An 18176-nucleotide genomic window follows, 5' to 3' on the forward strand; every position below is an offset into this window, starting at 1 on the left:
ACACTTGGCTGAGCACAGCTGATTGGATTTGCAGTTGAAGAGGCCAGGCAGGCACAGGCCACCGGCGGTGAGGGAACCCGCAGGAACAGGGGCAGGGCCTCTGCACCCTTTCAGCCTGCGTCTCTTAACAGAAACGCTGCCTGGAGGGGAGAGATGCTGCAGAAGAGGGAAAGGCCGCTACTGAAAGCGCCACTGGCAGGCCGTCCTGTAGGCCGACTCCTTACCTCTTTTGGCTCCAACAAGCCTGGGGGTTGGCGTCTTGTGTTGGAGTCAGTCTGAACGGCTCTGAAAACTGGGGACCTGAGAGATTTGTGGCAGCTTTCAAAGAGGGTAAAAAGGCTTAAAATTAACCCAGTCCTATGAGAAATTAAGTTGTCTTTTTCTGTCTTCTTCATCTTAAACTAGTTTACTTGGGCTGGTTTTCCTTTTGAAAGCCATCGTTCAGGGTCTAAGATCAGCCATGATTATCTATTCGCAGAAAAACTCGAAGAGCTACAGTGTTTACTAGAAAGACGCAATCCTGTAACATCTCGTCACTAAAACTATAGGAACGCTGGCGTGTGACCAGACCCCTGATCTGCAGGCTGGCAACTCTGTCTGCATTTGTGCTGGGTGTGTGCTCAAGTCACTCGGTTGTGTTCGACTCTTTGGACCCCGTGGACTATAGCCCACCAGGCTCCTCTGTCCATGGAATTTTCCAGGCAAGAATACTGGAATGGGTTGCCATTTCCTACTCCAGGGGATCTTCCCGACCCTGGGATCAGACTTGTGTCTGTTGAGTCTCCTTCATTGGCAGGCAGGTTCTTTACCACTGTGCCACCTGGGAAACCTATGTACCTTTTAGATGGTTGCTGTTTAATTTTTCTTGAGCTCTTCTGAGCCCATGGTTGATTGGAATGAACTACTGGTTTAAGACAGTAATGGCTACCTGCTTACTGTTAATTAACACGGCATGAGTGTTTTCTATGCTAGGTAAAATAATGTGACCAAGCTCACCTAAGCCCCAAAAAGCAGAGCCTGAGCTGAACCTGGGTTCTTCAACAGCTGCTATTTTCTACCTATTACCAGGAAACGTTAGTTTAGAAATCAGTATGCATATGGGGTTTTTTTCTTAATTGAAGTATAGTTGATGTACAATGCTGTGTTAGTTTCAGGTGTATAGCAAAGTGATTGTCACACACACACATATATATACTTTTCAGATTCTTTTCCATTATAGATTATTACAAGATATTGAATATGGTTTCCTGTCCCATACAGTAGGCCCTTGTTGTCTGTCTGATTTACACATAGTATCTGGAGAAGGCAATGGCACCCCACTCCAGTACTCTTGCCTGGAAAATCTCATGGACGGAGGAGCCTGGTAGGCTGCAGTCCATGGGGTCGCTAAGAGTCAGACACGACTGAGCAACTTCACTTTCCCTTTCATGCATTGGAGAAGGAAATGGCAACCCACTCTAGTGTTCTTGCCTGGAAAATCCCAGGGACGGGGGAGCCTGGTGGGAGGCCATCTATGGGGTCGCACAGAGGCGGACAAGACTGAAGTGACTTAGCAGCGGCAGCAGCAGTGTGTATCTGTCAAGCGCAAACTCCTAATTTATCCCACCTCCTACTTTCCCCTTTGGTAGCCATAGGTTTGTTTCTGTTTTGGAAATAAGTTCGTTTGCATCTCTTTTCTTAGATTCCACATGTAAGTGATTATCCTATGATATTTGTCTTTCTCTGTCTGATCTACTTTATTAAGTATAATCATCTCTGGGTTCATCCATGTTGCTACATATGGCATTATTTCATTCTATTTTATGACCAATATTCTGTTATATATTTGTACCACATCTTCTTTGACCATTCATCCATTGATGGGCATTTAGGTTGCTTGGCTTGGCTCTTGGAAATAGTAGTGGAGTTTTAAACTATCAGCTGTACAGTTCCTATTTAATGTCTCATGATTCTGACATCTAGAATTTGGGGATAATGCACAAAGATCTTTCTGTGGCAGCTCTGCTTTATGTGCTTTTGCCAAATGAGACATGGAGAATCAAGTGTGTTTTCAGTGCTTCGTTGGGAACGTCTCATTAAACAAAAAGGCAGATGGAGAAGGCTAAGACCACAGGCCTCAGGGGACTTTCCATCTGCCACTAGCTCACCCTACGAAAGGATGGATGTGAAACCCATGGACCTCTAGCATGTCGGTATCAGGCAGCTGTAAGGAGTGCTGATTACTGCCCAGGAGTTCTGAACTTTTTGGAATGGGCTCCTGGTGACGTTTCTGAGCCATGAGTTTAGAGCCCAAGGCAGGTATGGGGAAACCACTGTTAGCCGAAAAGCAAGTCTAGCTAATCAGCCAACATCTGCAGCTGACTCAGCTTTGTAGCTCTCTCGCTGCCAGGGTCCACATAATTCAGGGAAAATACTACATGCTCTAGCAACGTTAGTGAAGCTGACTTCTTAGTATATACTCCCAGACGGTTCCAGGGGCCTAGGAAAATCACCTCTACTGGAACAGTTGTCAATCGGCTCTTTGAACTGGCGGTGGAGAGGTGGTTGGGCAGTGTTTGGACTTTAGGAGGCCCCACTGCCTATAGAATCCCAGGTGGCAGTACACTGTCGTAACGTCCCCGTGCATTAGCTCTTTTGGAAATACCTTTTCTGAGGGTTTTATACCTTATCTTTGATCTTTTCTTAGGAACCCTACTTCTAATCCAAGTCAGGACTAGGAAACGATTGTGCACATGCATCTTGGAATTCACCTGCTTGCTTTGTGGGCCATCTGCTGAAGACTATTGTCACATCATGGCATTCTACCTGATGCTTTTAGGTCAGCCTTAAAGCCCAGAGCTTTGTCCTGATTCTGCTCCCTCTCTGCTAGCAGTGGGCCCTAGACTCTGGCTCCTGTGGTAGCCAACAAGCTGAGTGTTTTCATCAACCCTTTTAATACTCCTTAGTTTCTTGATCAGCAAAAAAAAGGGACTGGAATAGATAAAATCTAATGTTTCATTTAAGCCTAACACTCCATGGTTTCACAAATTAAATTTGAGTTGATTTTCTTTCATTCTCTTTTGCTGTTGCCCTTCCTGCTGTCTTGACAGATGGAGAGAGAGGAAAAAGAGATAAAAGAAAAAAAGAAAGGTAGAGGAAGAAAGGGCTTTCCCAGGTGACTAAGTGGTGAAGAATCCACCTGCCAATGCAGGAGACTCGGGTTTGGTCCTGGGTCAGAAAGATTCCCTGGAGAAGGAAATGGCAACCCACTCCAGTATCCTTGCCAGGAAAATCCCTGGCGGACTACAGTCCATGGGGTCGCAAAGAGTTGGGCATGACTGAGTACAGACGCACAGAGGAAGAGAGATGGGAGTCCACGAAGGAGGAAGAAGAGGTGAAGAGAGAGCGAGGGTTTTTACAGAACCGCTTCTTATGGGAAATTACTCGTACTGCTCTGTCCCAGCAGCATATAGTTATTTCAGGAAGAAACTAACCACGCGTGGAAGCTCCGGCACTAGTCAAGCTGAGTTCTGCTGCCATATCCTAAGACAGTTCGTGTACGTCGTTAGCTCAGGACAGTGACAGAGAGCCTGCACTCTGGAGAGCGGCAGATCCCAACTCTGTAAAGCCAATTCCAGCTCAGCCATCACTGTTTACTAGGTGCTGGGCAGGTGGGGCTTCACCTCTGAGTGCTGGTCCTCTCGCCCGAGAGTGAGACTAGGTCTGTCTCGGCATGGGGTTATTCTGAGGACTAAGTGAGATCTGTATATAGGACAGCTTGATTATGGGCTGTTATCATTCAGACATTATTGATACGGGCCTTTTCAAAGCTTCTGCTTCTGAGGTTTATGTGGGCTGCTATGCTAAGCCGGAGATTGGTCATCACCATCTTTGTATCATTGTGTGACGTTTCACGGATGGTGTTATGTGTCTAGGGTTTTACAGGTAGTCCCAGTTTCATGCATTTAACCCGTTCTCCTGCGAAGAGCCAAATGCTCTATTTCAAAAATAAAGTTGCACTTCAGGACATAATACAGTGTCCAGAGCCAGACTTGGCCTTCTACCATAACAACTAGAAAACTGGACAGAATATATAAAGTAACTGCTTTCAGACACAGAAAGGGCCATGGTCTTTGAAAGAAGGGAAATAAACCAGGCTGGGTCCACTTTTGGCCTGGAGTTACTTTGTAAAATGTGCCCACATGGTGGTCCTGCCGAGGCAAGGGCTCCGGGACCCCAGGGAAGGCAGGAGCCTAGAAACTCCAGGAAACACGTGAAATGAAGAGCCGTGGAGCTATGACGACAGCCCACTCAGTGTGTTTGGAATGTGCTAAATCCAAAAGAGGATGAGAAAAGAAAAAAGCCACAAGGAAGCAAATGATAGGATATGAGATTTAAATCCAGCTAGATCCGTGTAAATGGTCTAGTCTAACCATAACCCTTCCACGCTGTTTCCCTGACTGGAGTCCAAATTGGAGAACAAAGATAATCTCTGATGTTGTTTCCTCTTGGTGTCTCAAAAGCAGCTAGTTCAGTATTTTATACATCAGGGGAATGGACCCTTTTTGAGGGAAGGGGATTGTCTTTTTTGTTTTGGCATGAAATCCTTTCAGCTGCCATTACTGTAAAACTCTCACTGGTAGCATTTTGTGTAAAGAGGCGGAGTATGTCTGTACACTGTGATTGTTTTCTCAGCATGATGACAGCATTCTAGGGGTGAGTGGCCCAGCAGCGATACCCCCAGTGTCCTGTCCATCACCTCTGCGTGACCCTCGTGGGCGCCTGGGTCCTGCTGGGACCAGCATTAGGATGAGTGTCCACAGACATTGAGGCCCCGGTGGGGCTGCTGTGTTGAGTAGACGGTCCTGGGAGAGCAGCAGGGTGATTGTCCCTGCTGTGCAGAGAGGGGAGGGAGCTTCTCACAGCTACATCCCCAGTCCCAGGAGAAGGTATAAGGCCCCAAGAGAACAAAAATCACAACAGTTAAAGGTACTGTCTAACTTTTAAAATTAAATACCTTGGTCATTTAATTAAGAAATTACTAGAGTCAGCTGGCTATAAGTTAAAGTGAATTTGGATTGAAAATCATAGAAACCGTCTCATTGCCCTAGTAAGAAATCATTTCATGTTCATTAAATTTCGCACCCAGATCTGAGAAGCAGCTCCAGCCATGCACGTGTCCCTGGAGGGGCCACAGCAGTAGGCTGCGGGCCTCCGTGCCGCAGAGGGTTGGCAGCAGCAGCCTCACCACCTGGCGTCCGCTATCAAGGTTCTACTTTTTTGAGCCTCGAAGGCTTTTGCTAACATCTTTGAATTCTAGTGACAATATTCAGGGGAGGCGGGAGGCAGGCACTGTTACAGTACATAGAGGTCAGTACTTGTTAGCGGTTACACGCCAGCTTAGGGGATGGGATGTGGATAAAAGGGTCACCTGGGGACAGACACGGTGGTGGATGAGTGTCCTGAGGAACAGGAGGGAAGAAGGATCCAACTTTGCCGTGTTAAGAAAGAGGCCGGCTTTAAAATCCTCCTCTCCCAGTTTGAGAGCCGAGTTTAATTTTTTCTGAAACAACTGCCCACTTACAGTAAAAACTCTTCCCCAGCAGGCTTGTTGGCATTCAGAGCTCTCAGCACTCGCGGAGCATGTGTAAGGGAGAAGTGCCTAACACTGAGGTTCTTCTAGAAGGATCCCCCAGTCTCCCAGCCCTCCCTGCCTGTTCAGACTTCAGCACTGGGGTAGACCGTCCCCCCACCTCTTCCTCGTGGGAACATGCTGCATCCAGATTTTAAGTCCCCCTCCTTCCTGATCCCATGGAAATCTCCTGCCTCCGACCACTTGAACTCGTCACCCATTAATCTCTTCCTGCTCAGCCTGTACTTCACTTCTTCCTGAAATCATGTGTGACTGTAGCGTGAGCCATATTGATCTGCCCTTAGTACATCAGATGTTTATTGAGCAGATGAAGTCCTTTCCATTGTGGTGAAGATAAAGAGAAAGCCACACAAGAGCAGGCCACTTCCTTCCCAGAGCCCGCGAGCAAACAGCTCCTCAGTGATGTCAGAAGAGCATCCTTTCTTAACACGATGCTGCTGTCTGTTCCTAAGGCCGGTGTCAGGTCTAAGGAGATGCTAGAAGGGCTGCCATTGAACTCCAGGACAAACGAGGAACCAGACGGGGCCAGTACCCGAGAGGTGGAGGGCCCAAAGGATTCCTTGTTTTTTTTCTTATTTCTGTTTTATGGCTGCACCACATAGCATGCAGAATTTTAGTTCCCCAACCAGGGATCAAAACCCGCACCCCCTATGGCTGTGGGTCTCAGAACAGGAGTTGATCCGTTGCTAGTAGGTGTACGAACAGGTGCTGATCCGATGGGGCTTATTTGGCCAAGTCTATTATTGATAAAATAACAAAGCATCTATATAATCTTCAGCTCAGGAATTTCACTCTGAGGAATGTATCCTACAGATAGGCTTGAACACATGAGATGTGATGTGCGGAGAAGGTTATTTATTTCTGCAGTTTTGTAAAAGCAAACTCTTTGCTACAGCCCAAATGTTCACCGTTAGGAAACAAGTTACGTGACTTCCCGCATTCCATCCGATGGAATGATGCAACTGGAGGGAGTGGCCGAGTGGCTCTTTGTGACTTGTCTAGAAAGATCCACAGGGTCTTGGGTTATGGGAAAAAGGTCTGATGGAGGCAGTATGGAGGGAAGTCAGAGTTTGTCTTTGCACCTGCCTTTGTGTCGTGTTAGGTGACACGGTGTCTGTGACAGAGACCCACCTGTGGGCGTCTCTCATCTATAACAGTGCAGGGTGAGCAAGAGGCCACCCTGCCCCCTCTCCGTGTGCCAAGCTCTTGCCACGCTGTGACACTGGTGTCCCTTAGAACTCAGAGTCCCTTGCATCGAGCTGGGTGAAGCAGCCACGTGGATTTCCTAGCACCTGGCCAAGAAGTGACACCCACCCCTTCCCCGAAAAGACATAGTAACCAGTAATATAGGTTACATTGAGGGTGATGGTGGTGGGCGTGCTACTGGGAAGATGAGGGGCATGAACTAGAAGGCAGCTTTTCACTTTGTACCTTCTTAATAGTTTTACAATTTCATGCCATTTCGTCCATTCCTAAAATAAAGAGAGAGAGTTGTAATTTGGTGGCCTTAAAAGCACTAAGGACCCAGGGCTGTGGGAGCAGAAAAGAGGGGCAGCTTCTCGACCTCTCTGGGATGGGGAGGAGGGCTGGTCCCTGGAAGTTTACAGTGATGCGTGATGCTCCGTTGAAGTCCTGAAGGTTAAGTGGTTGTTAACCAGGTCAAGTCTGCAGGGGGTGGGTGGCTGTGAGAAAGAGGGGCCGGGGGAGTGGGGCCGGAGAGAGGTGGATGGCAAGAAGGGAGCGGGTGCTGAGAAGTCAGCCTGTGTGAAGGGACTAAGGGCACGTGGCGTGTTGAGTGGCCTGCGCTTGTGTCCGGCTTTGCTGGGCAGGTGGGTGCTGTAGCTCGGTGAGGTGCTGGGGCAGGGCGCAGTGTGCGCCGTGCTGCAGATGATGGAGGCTGGGTCTTATCTGGCATCTCTGCAGTGATGACACGGGAGCAGCATGGCCAGGTCTGGGGCAGCAGTTCACGGGACAGGTTAGAAGGGACATTGGACGGATGACGGGAGCTGAGTGAGTGGCCGGGTGGTGACGTCTCTCTCCTGCAAAGCGAGCGTGGCTTGTAACTGAGGCGGTGCAGTTAGGGATTGTCTTTACGTACGTTGGTCAGTTCCTCCAGTCAGACTACAGTTGCTCTGAGAGCGCCTTCATTTTACACTTATCCTGACAGTATCTGGACCTAAAAACTTACTGGTTGATCCTCTTTGTTTTAAATAAATCTTTATTGGGATATGCATGTAAGAAAGTGCTCAAGTCCAAGCTCGTGAATTAGCACAGAGTGAGCACTCACGCGTTAACTGGTGGACTCCTATTCTGCTTCTTCCTTGTGATAAAATTACGGTTGGACCCAGCCTGTCCGCCACACCCTCCCCACTTTGTCCCTGTTACGTTTATTCTGTGATGTACACACATACTCTGATTTCCATACTGCCAGCTTTAATCACTGTTCTTTAAGATGTCTTTGGGAAACATAAACCAGGTGGATTGTTGGGACAATTTGTTCTAAGTTGCTTTTAATCTCACTTTATTTTAATTGTCAGTTTGCTTGTTTGCTATTAGATGCGCATTAAACTGTGATAGATGAAGAAAACTGACCCCAGTCTGGAAGGAGTGTTGGCATGGTGTGCATAGCCAGAAATATGTTTTCTCTTCAATAATTTTCGTGTTTGTAAAGGCTTAAAGTAGTCCCACTATTGCAAGGATTTAGATACTTTTCTTGACTCTGTAATTTCACATGGTCCCCCCAGTCCCAGTTTCCTTTCTTCCCTTTTGAATCGAGAGCTGATTGCTCAGAACCTTCTATGAATTTTCCTTTGGCCAGATTCATTACCATTTGAGCTTTTGTCTACTAGACTGTTACTATTCATGGTCCCACATCTCTCCATTATCTAAATGAGTGATCCCTTTAATTAATCTAAGAATATTTTATTGAACATGAATGTGCCAAATTTAAATTGGAGGTGGAATGGTAACTTGGATTTTTAGAAGACCTAACTATTTATAATATTCCTCAACTACATTTTGTTTCTAATTTTATCCTGTAAGTTGTAAGCCAGGAAGGTGAAAGTTCTAGTTTGACAAGGAGATTGAAATAAAAAAAATATGTTTAAGATTTTCATGATGTAGATAAATATAATTAACTAAATATTCTTTTTTAATATATTTATTTATTGGGACTTGGAAGAAATGAAAAGGAGAATTATTCATTCGGAAGTTAGCTTAGTCATATTCATCTAGAAGGGGATGGTACCCTTTGGGAGTTTATTCATGAGTTATCATTTACAGCTTCCTTTATTTTCACCTGTAAACAAATGTTGTGTATCCTGAATGTGTCAGAGTCATTTCTGACCTCTGTGTTACCCAGAACCTTTGTAATTATTTACTTTAGTCCCATGGCTCTGTGTTTGAATGATTTTTACCTTCCATAGAAGCTTGTGCTTTATGAAAAGCATCCTGTAGACATTGATAACCATGTAAGTGATCCGGTATTGACTTCTAGAAATTCTAGATCCCAGTTTGTGACCATCTTAAAGCCACTGTTCAGGAACACCTTTTGAGCCTTGTCCCTGACTCAACTATATGCACCCAATCTTATTTTTCTTTCTTTTCTTAGCATCAGCTTTTTATTTTTTGGGAGGGGCAGGCAGACTCAGGTTTAATTGAGGTATAATTTAAGTAAAACTCACCATCTACAATGGACAGTTCTATCAGTTTTGACAAATGCTTTAAGTTGTATCAATATAGCAACTACAAAAGTCAATGTGTAGAGTAATTCATCGCCTCCCCAGATTTTCTAGGGTCATTTATAAGTCAGCTGCCACTCCCCACCCTAACCCCTGACAACCACTGATCTGTTTGTTCCTATGGTTTGTCCTTCTCCAGAATGACCCAGAAGTGGACTCATTCAGCATGTAGCCTTTGAATCTGGCTTCTTTCCCTTAGCACAGTGCGTTAGAGACTCACTTATGGTGGATGCATCAGTAGTTCATCCCTTTGTCTTGTTGAGTGGGGTTCCATTGTATCAATATATCACACTTTATTCAGTCAGGAGCTGAAGAACATTTGGGTTATACCCAATTTTTTGATATTATATATGCAGCTACTATAAATATCTGTGTTCAGATTTTTGTGTGAACATAAATTTTCATTTCTCTTGGATAGATACCTAGGAGTGGGATTGTTGGGCTGAATGGCAAATGGATCTTTAACTTTAAAGAAATGTTTCCCAATGGAGAGTCCTAGTTTCTCCACATTCTCTCCTAATCAGCAGTGGTGTTGTTTCTCTCTCTCTCTCTCTTTTTTTTTTTGGCTATTCTAAGAAGGATATAGTGATACCTTATTGTGATGTTAATTTGCATTTTTCTAATGACTAATAATGTTGGGCATCTTCTCATGCACTTATTTTACATTTATATATCATCTTTGGTGCAAGTATTCGAATCTTCTCATTTTTAAAAAATAGTGAATTATTTATGTTCTCATTATTGAATTTGAGACTTCATTGTATGCTTTGAATACAAGTTCTCTGTCAGATACTTAATTTACAATTACTTTTCTCCAAATGTGTGGTCTGTCTTTGCTTTCCCTTTGTAAGTAATAATGTTGGGAAATTACTTTTGAGACTTGTGAATATTCTATTCCTTGTTAAAGGTATACCCACTGATTTTGGCACCTGTTGATTTTCTAACTCCATCAGTCCATCTACGGTTTTTGTGCTAAGGAAGAGCTTCCCCTTTCCCTTCTCCCGCTTCCCTCCATTGTGGAGTCACAGCCCAGGTTCCCCTTGGTATCAGGATCAGTCTTCCCAGCCAACACAGTCATTCTTTCTCTTGACTGTTGATTCAGTGGCATAAGGAGTCCAAAACATTGTGTATTCTTCAAAGCGAATAAAGCTTCTGATTGCCAAAATCTGACATTATCAATCCTCTTAACTCTGCCCTTCTAGTAGTTGTGAAGTGGTATGTCAAAGAGATTTAATTTATATTTGCATGATAACCAGCAGTCATGGGCTTCTCAGGTGGTGCCAGTGGTAAATGGTGCCACGTAAATGGTAAAGTACGCCTGCCAATACAGGAGCTGTAAGAGATGCAGGTTTGATCACTGATTTGGGAAGATCTCCTGGAGGAGGGCATGGCAACCCGCTCCAGGATTCTTTCCTGCAGAATCTCATGGAGAGAGGAGCCTGGTGGGCTGCAGTCCACAGTTCAGACGCCACTGAAACCACTTAGGGTGCACACACAACAGCATTGAACCCTTTTCATGCTCTTTTTGTCTATTCATATTTTTTCCTTTGTGAAGTGTTCAAATTTCTTTGCCCATTCTTTTATTGGGTTGTTTCCTTTTAAAAATTAATTTGTAAGAGGTTTTTTTTTTAATGTATGTATAAACTGAATATAGGCGTTTTTCAGATTTAAGTTTCTTTCTTCTCCCATTTTGATATAAGTTTTAAGTTTTTTCTTAGCACCTTTTTTTTTTTTAAGACTTCCTTTTTCCCATAAATTGCTTTGCTGTCTTTGTTGAAAATAAGTTGACCACGTATGAGTTGAGTGTGTTTCTGGATCCTCTGTTGTGTCTCACTGATTTAGTCTTATGCCAGTACCACACTGTTAATTACCTTGGCTGTATAGTGAATGAGTCTTGAAATTAGGCCGTGTACGTCCTTGAACTTTTTTCTTCTTTCTCAAGATGCTTTGAGTAGTCTAGGTTTTTTGCATTTCCATATCCATTTTAGAATCAGCTTGTCAGTTTCATTAAAAAGCCTGTGATCGGGAATTATGATTGGGATTACATTGACCCCATAGATCAATCAGTTTGGGGAGAATTAATATCTGAGCAATACTGAGTCTTCCAATCCATATATCTTTCCATTTATTTAGATCTTCTTTAATATCTTTCAGTGATATTTTGCAGTTTTCCACATAGTGGCCTTGAATAGCTCTTATTTATTTATTCCTAAATATTGATTATTTTTTGACGTTAGCACAAATGGACTTGTTTCAAAGTTCCATTTTAAAACTGTGTTATGTAAGTATATCTAATGTCATTGATTCTTAGCTAATGACCTTGTATTTTATGAGCTTCCTAAATTCACTTACATATTCTAGTAGCTATTTTGTCGGAGAAGGCAGTGGCACCCCACTCCAGTACTCTTGTCTGGAAAATCCCATGGATGGAGGAGCCTGGTAGGCTGCAGTCCGTGGGGTCCGCGAAGAGTCGGACACGACTGAGCGACTTCACTCTCACTTTTCCCTTTCATGCATTGGAGAAGGAAATGGCAACCCACTCCAGTGTTCTTGCCTGGAGAATCCCAGGGACGGGGGAGCCTGGTGGGCTGCCGTCTATGGGGTCTCACAGAGTCAGACACGACTGAAGCGACTCAGCAGCAGCAGCAGCTATTTTGTAGCTAGGATTTGTTACATAGTTAGCTAGGTTGTCTAGGAATAAAAGTAGTTTTAACTTTTCAATTTGGATAACTTTTATTTCATTCTCTTGCTGCACTGGCAAAGACCTCTGATACAGTATTGAATAGAAGGTGTGAGCTTAGGCCTTCTGGCCTTTTCTAATTTGAAATGCTTTGTACTCTATTCATCCTACAGCTCAGAGAGGTCTTGACAGTCTGTTCTGTCTTTGGTCTCAGCACCACATTTAATTCCTCTATATCATTTACTATACATTAAAATTATTTTATTTGTTTACTACTTTGCTGTCTGCCCCTTACATCAACCAGTAAGTCTCTTACGAGAGGAACTCTGCCTTCACCAACATATAGCACAGTGACCCTTAGTAGACACAGGAAATGCTTGTCAAATCAGTACACTTTGGTGGAAACTTGGAGCAGTTAAGCAGTCTCTCCTCCTTGCCAGTGTTTGAACTCCCTTGATAAAGCCCGAGACAAGTATCATTTCTTTTGTTGTTGGGGGAGGGGGGTGCTGGGTCTTTGTTGCTGCGCGGGCTTTTCTCTAGTTGCGGCAAGTGGGGTCTGCTCTCTAGCTGCGGTACACGGCCTTCTCATTGCACTGGCTCTTCCTTGTTGCGAAACATGGGTTCGAGGGTGCATGGCCTTCATAGTTGCAGCCCCCAGGCTCCAGAGCACAGGCTCAGTAGTTGCGGCACATGAGCTTAGTTGTTCCATGGCACGTGGAGTCTTCCCAGACCAGGGATGGAAGCCATGTCTCCTGCACTGGCGGGAGGATTCGTTACCACTGAGCTGCCAGGGAAGCCCCAAGCATTATTTCTTAGAAAACTCTTCCATGTTTTTCTTTCCTTTTTAAAAATTTTTTTAGGAGGCTAAATTTTAATTTCCTATATAAACCACTTATATTTAATATTTCAAGTTTTTAATTGATGTTTTATAAAAGATAATACAATTCTTTCTCGTGATTTTTGCAAAATATTTTGGTGGGACATTGGGATAGTTTGCCTTTCTTGGATGTCACATACACTCGGAAGTTAATCGGTATCCAGACAGTTTGCAGTGGTTCAAATATAGAAACAAGGGTAAACACATTCCACAGTTATCTAGGAAGCAGGTGTTGGGCCACAGTTTTTTATTCTTTGAAATCTGGAGAAATCACACTGATGAAGCAAACCAGCTAGGCAAATTATTTTCTTAATTTTTCCTTTTAGCTTTTGTTCTAATCAGTAGCGTTTCTCTTTTTAAAAAATGTAATTTAAGTCTAATGAAGGTAAATTGCTTCTAGCCTGGAACACAGTGATCTAGGATTTATCCTAAAGGCAAAATATCAAAATATCTTTCTTCTGGCTGCTCCATTTTAGCAGCTGCTATGATAGAAAGTAGCACTTAAGTTTACATACAGACCGGAGGGAAATACTGTCCCCCACATACAATATTAAAATAATTCTTTGCAGCTTCCTTGGTGTCTCAGTGGTAAAGAATCTGCCAGCCACTGCAGAGGACAAGGTTCGATCCCTGGTCCAGGAAGATCCCACGTGCCACGGAGCAACTAAGCCTGTGTGCCACAGTACTGAGCCCTTGTGCCCCAGAGTCTGTGCCCTGCAACAGAAGAAACCACAGCAACAAGAAGCCCTCGCACTGCAGCTAGAGAGTAGCCCCTGCTTGCCACAACTAGAGAAACGTCTGTGCAGCAGCAAAGACCCAGTGCAGCCAAAAATAAATGAATAAATAAATAAATCAAAAAAGCTTCTTTGGCTTACCGTATACACTGACGATGGAAGTTGCCTTAAAGTGGGTGACAGCATATTCAATTGGTTGCTTATTCATTCAGCTCCTCTCTCCAGCCCCTTCCTCCTTTCTTTCCTCTCCTCTCCAATTTACGAATGGGCGTTGCAGCAGTCCTCTGGGGATGACGAAGAGAGTAAGCAGACCAACATGCAGTGAGGGTTTAGAGGACCCAGACAACCCTGTCAGCCAACTCAATTACCTTTTTACTCTGTTTAATGAAACACTTCACCTTATATACTGTTTTTTTTTTTCTCCAAGTACCCTTGAAACATTCACCTAGAAGGACCAAATTTGGTCCAATTTTGGTCCAAAACCAAATTTCAGTAAACTTTACAGTGTTGAAATCCTATCGAATGTGTTCTCTGACCACAACAGAATTAAACAGAAATTGATATCCCCAAAAATACCTTAAAAAAATCCAAATATCCGAAAATTGCACGTTTCTGAAGGTGCAGTCATTCTGAATGACTCAGGAGTCAAAGGTGACATGACAAGGGAAATGTAAAGTTACTTTGAGAGGAATGAGAACAGAAAGATGACCTTACTCTTACTTTACCCTACTCTAAACTAATATGTTTAAAATAAACATATTAACATGAGAATCAGTGGAGAACGGCATCTTCAACTCTTCCTATTTGGCTCCTTCTTGAACTCCCCGCTTCCTTCATGTGTTAGCCCCGCCAGCCCCGCTGCAGTTGACAAGGTGGCCAAGGAGGGCGGCCGTGCTCCTGCTTGCGGTCTGCACTCAGCCCTCATTACTCTGGCCTTGCCTATGTAACCAAGTAGTTCAGATACTTTTCTTCTAGTTCCAGTGAACAAACATTGACCATTTTCAAAGGTCATGTTCCTGGAACCATGGAGGGGAATCTACAGGGCAGTAACAGACACGCTCAAGTCATATTACTCTTACGTTAACTTGAATGAAAACCATGTCAAAGCTGCTTCCTTCCAGCTCTCTCCTGCCTGGGGAGTTCTGGTCTAACCCTCACCCAACATTTTAACTTTTTGTGAATGTTTCTTCATTTCCCACTCCTCCTGCACCCCAACCCGTGACTTCTGTTTCTCCTAGCGATCCTTTAATTGTTTGGACCTTCTCATTGTTTTTGACTTTTTGTAAACTTCCGGAGAAGGCAACAGCAACCCACTCCAGTACTCTTGCCTGGAAAATCCCATGGACGGAGGAGCCTGGTGGGCTGCAGTCCATGGGGTCGCGAAGAGTCAGACACGACTGAGTGACTTCACCTTCACTTTTCACTTTCATACATTGGAGAAGGTAATGGCAACCCACTCCAGTGTTCTTGCCTGGAGAATCCCAGGCACGAGGGAGCCTGATGGGCTGCTGTCTGTGGGGTCACACAGAGTCAGACACAACCGAAGTGACTTAGCAGCAGCAGCATCAGCCTTCCCATATCTCTACCCTTGGTCAGCCTGTCCTGTCCAGCCTCTATCATTCGCTGAGACTTGATTAGGCGAGAGGCACGGACTGGGTTTGGTACAGGATGGGAGCTTGTAAGTCAGATAATTAACCGGAGTGTGCTAAGTGCTTTGACTTGTTGGAAGGGCTGTGCAAACAAACATTCATTCAACAAATATTTATTTGCCTTCCACTGTATAGTGGGCTATGCAATGGGGGTGGTATCCTGGGCAGCAGGTCGTGATGGCTTGAAGATGAGGCATGGGGGTGTGAAGGGGAAAAGCATGATCTGGAGATGGACGATGGACGATCCACTCAGGCTGAAGGTGTTTGGTGGGGACCTGGCGGGACTTGAACTAACATGCGGTGGAAGATCAGGGAGGTCCTTTGGTTTTGCTTTCTTTTGAAGGGCGTTTAGTTCTGCTTCAGTGAGCATGTGATCTATTAGATTCCTGGTGACTCTTACCAACACCTCTGTACTACCCTTATCTCTGATTTCTTTGATTTATCTTATGTTCTCGGTAGTGACCAGTGGCGCTGAGTGGTGGTGACCACTTGCACTGTTAATTGTGCATTTTTTAAAAGTGGGAGGGGGGTTGCCAAGAGAGAATGAACCCCAATGCAAGAGCCAGATGTATGATACTCTTATCTAACCCGGATTATTTTCTTGTAGGCATTAGGCATTAAGTAGCCTCTTAAAACCTTTTAAAATTTCTTTTTTAATGTAGGAGAGCAAGAGGTTGAAACTAATGAATTTGAAAACACCCTGTGGGATCAAGTTTCCATCCATTGCCCACCCTGAAATTTTTTATTCTCTTTCTTTAGGTTTCTTGCTATTTAAAGATTTTTGTTTGAATGAAATTAATGAAGCTGTACCTCAGGTGAAGTTTTATGAAGAGGTAAGAAGTTGACTGTTTTATCAATGCTTTTATTTTAAAAGCATATTTAAACTGTTCTTTGGAAAATATTAAGACTTCTAGATAGTACAAATATTTAGGAATATTTAGAAATTCATTGAAAGTAATTAGTAGTATAAGATATAATATATAGTTTATTAGAGATGCAGGCACCAACTATAAAAAACATATCTTTAAAACTCCATAGTGTTCTAGGGTCAGTGAGGAATAGTTGGACTAAAATTCCAGAGGAAGACGACAGAGCATTCTCACCCATTTTACTTTCTGCAGAAGCTTGCAGATTCTGGAGACAGAAGCTGAGGTAGAGGGCTGCTATTGGGTAAAAGAACAGCTAGCAAAGTTTTATGGTCACACATTACTGGAGTGACAAATCAGAGACTTGTGGGAGAGAGAGGCCTCAAGCCCACAGCACGTTTTCCCAGCAGAACATTGGGAGGGGCTGAAGAGATGGGCCAGGAGCTTCTGAAAGACACATTGAAACCTCTCACAGCCTTGCAGGATTACATATTTAAATATGCACCTGCTGTGGCATGAATCTAAAAACAGAACAGGCAGGAGATGAAAACCCCACTGAAGATCCAGAACCACTTATCACCTGGGACATTGGTTGGTCATAGGTGTGGTGAGCAGATGAGAATCCAAGTTTGGCCCCTGGCAGGAGGCTGTTTCTGGGAGACAGAAAAACCAGAAAAGGTTTCTGGGTCTGGAATAAAGAACAGATGAGACTGGAGGGGCCCCCAAAGCATGATGAGTCCCTTTGTCAAGATGTATGCCAAGTTTTGAAGCTTGAATGGGACAGGGGCTGAAGAGCCATCCTGAAGACTTCTTAAGGGCAGAACCAGGTTCAATGTGGAGGAGACAGAGATTTCACTGAACTCCAGGGAGAGCCAGGCCTTAGGAATGGGGGTGAACCAGAGGCAGACTGATAGCTTAAGGTGAACGTGTTGGATTCATGATCTCCAAAGAAGATTTAGCTTTGGGACCAGGGACCAGGCTTGATCACTCAAGAGGTTTTGTGTAGCAGAGTTTTATTAAAGTAAGAAAAGGAACAGAGAAAGCTTCTGACACAGACATCAGAAGGGGGATGGAGAGTGCCCCCCTCATTGTCCTAAGCAAGGGAGTTATATACTGTTTAATTGGTTGTTCAGTTCAGTTCAGTTGCTCAGTCGTGTCCTTCTCTTTGTGACCCCATGAACGCCAGGCCTCCCTGTCCATCACCAACTCCCGGAGTTTACCCAAACTCGTGTCCACTGAGTCGGTGATGTCATCCAACCATCTCATCCTCTGTTATTACAATAAATCGAAAGAATGTCTCAAGGTTGTAAAGATCTTACTAGACCTACTCCCACAGTTTACATTTTAAGATGACAGGATTAGAACTAACAATAGAAAGATCTTACCAGACCCACTCCCATAATATACGTTTTAAGATAACAGGGTTTAGTCAAAAGGTTTTCAAGAAGGAGAAACTGTCCTCAAGCAGGACGCATTATTGTTCTCTGGAGTTTAAACTGAGTTGTTCATTGTGGAGTCATCAGCTTAGGGCTTAAAGGAGAAAACATTTTCTATGGCTAAGACTAAGGAACATAGAGAAAGAGAAGGGGTGATAGTCCTTTCCTCCTCCGGGAGAACCCCGGACCCCTTTCTGCTCCTTGGGGACCCCAGGCGTCTTATCAGCCTGCCTAGGAACTGACTGACTCTCGCAAGACTGAGTCCTACACAAATGGCAGCCCAGACCAGCTCAGCTCAGCTCCTTGTTGAGCAGTGAACTCCCTCCCTGCCTGCGCAGCAGAGAGCAAGGGGAGCCCTCTGTCTCTTTTCTAGGTGGAAAAGAGCAATACTTAGAGCCTCTCCAGCGCTCACCATACAGTAAAAACAGTATGACACATGACTTATAAACACGGCAATAGAATCAGGCCCACAGATGAGTCAGATACTGCAGTTAGCTGCCAAGTACCTAAAATAACCGTAAATAATATGTTTAAGACAACAGAGGAAAAGTTGGACAAAATA

General features: G+C 44.2%; 1 protein-coding gene across 3 annotated transcripts in view; it reads left to right on the forward strand.

Moving 5' to 3' along the window:
• GRK3 (G protein-coupled receptor kinase 3) overlaps positions 1–18176 on the forward strand; it is a 115123-nt gene that overhangs the window by 35665 nt on the left and 61282 nt on the right. For 2 of the 3 annotated variants that reach the window (XR_011249978.1, XM_069558007.1), the window contains exon 3: positions 16072–16145. The exons of the other annotated variant lie outside the window; for it this stretch is intronic. Coding sequence is in view for 1 of the 2 variants with exons in the window: in XM_069558007.1 (XP_069414108.1) it covers positions 16072–16145 (74 nt within the window). In the remaining variant the exon portion in view is untranslated. The remainder of the gene's footprint in view (positions 1–16071; positions 16146–18176) is intronic. 3 annotated transcript variants of the gene reach the window in all.

The sequence above is a fragment of the Ovis canadensis genome, chromosome 17, assembly GCF_042477335.2.
Source record: "Ovis canadensis isolate MfBH-ARS-UI-01 breed Bighorn chromosome 17, ARS-UI_OviCan_v2, whole genome shotgun sequence".
NCBI lineage: Eukaryota > Metazoa > Chordata > Mammalia > Artiodactyla > Bovidae > Ovis > Ovis canadensis.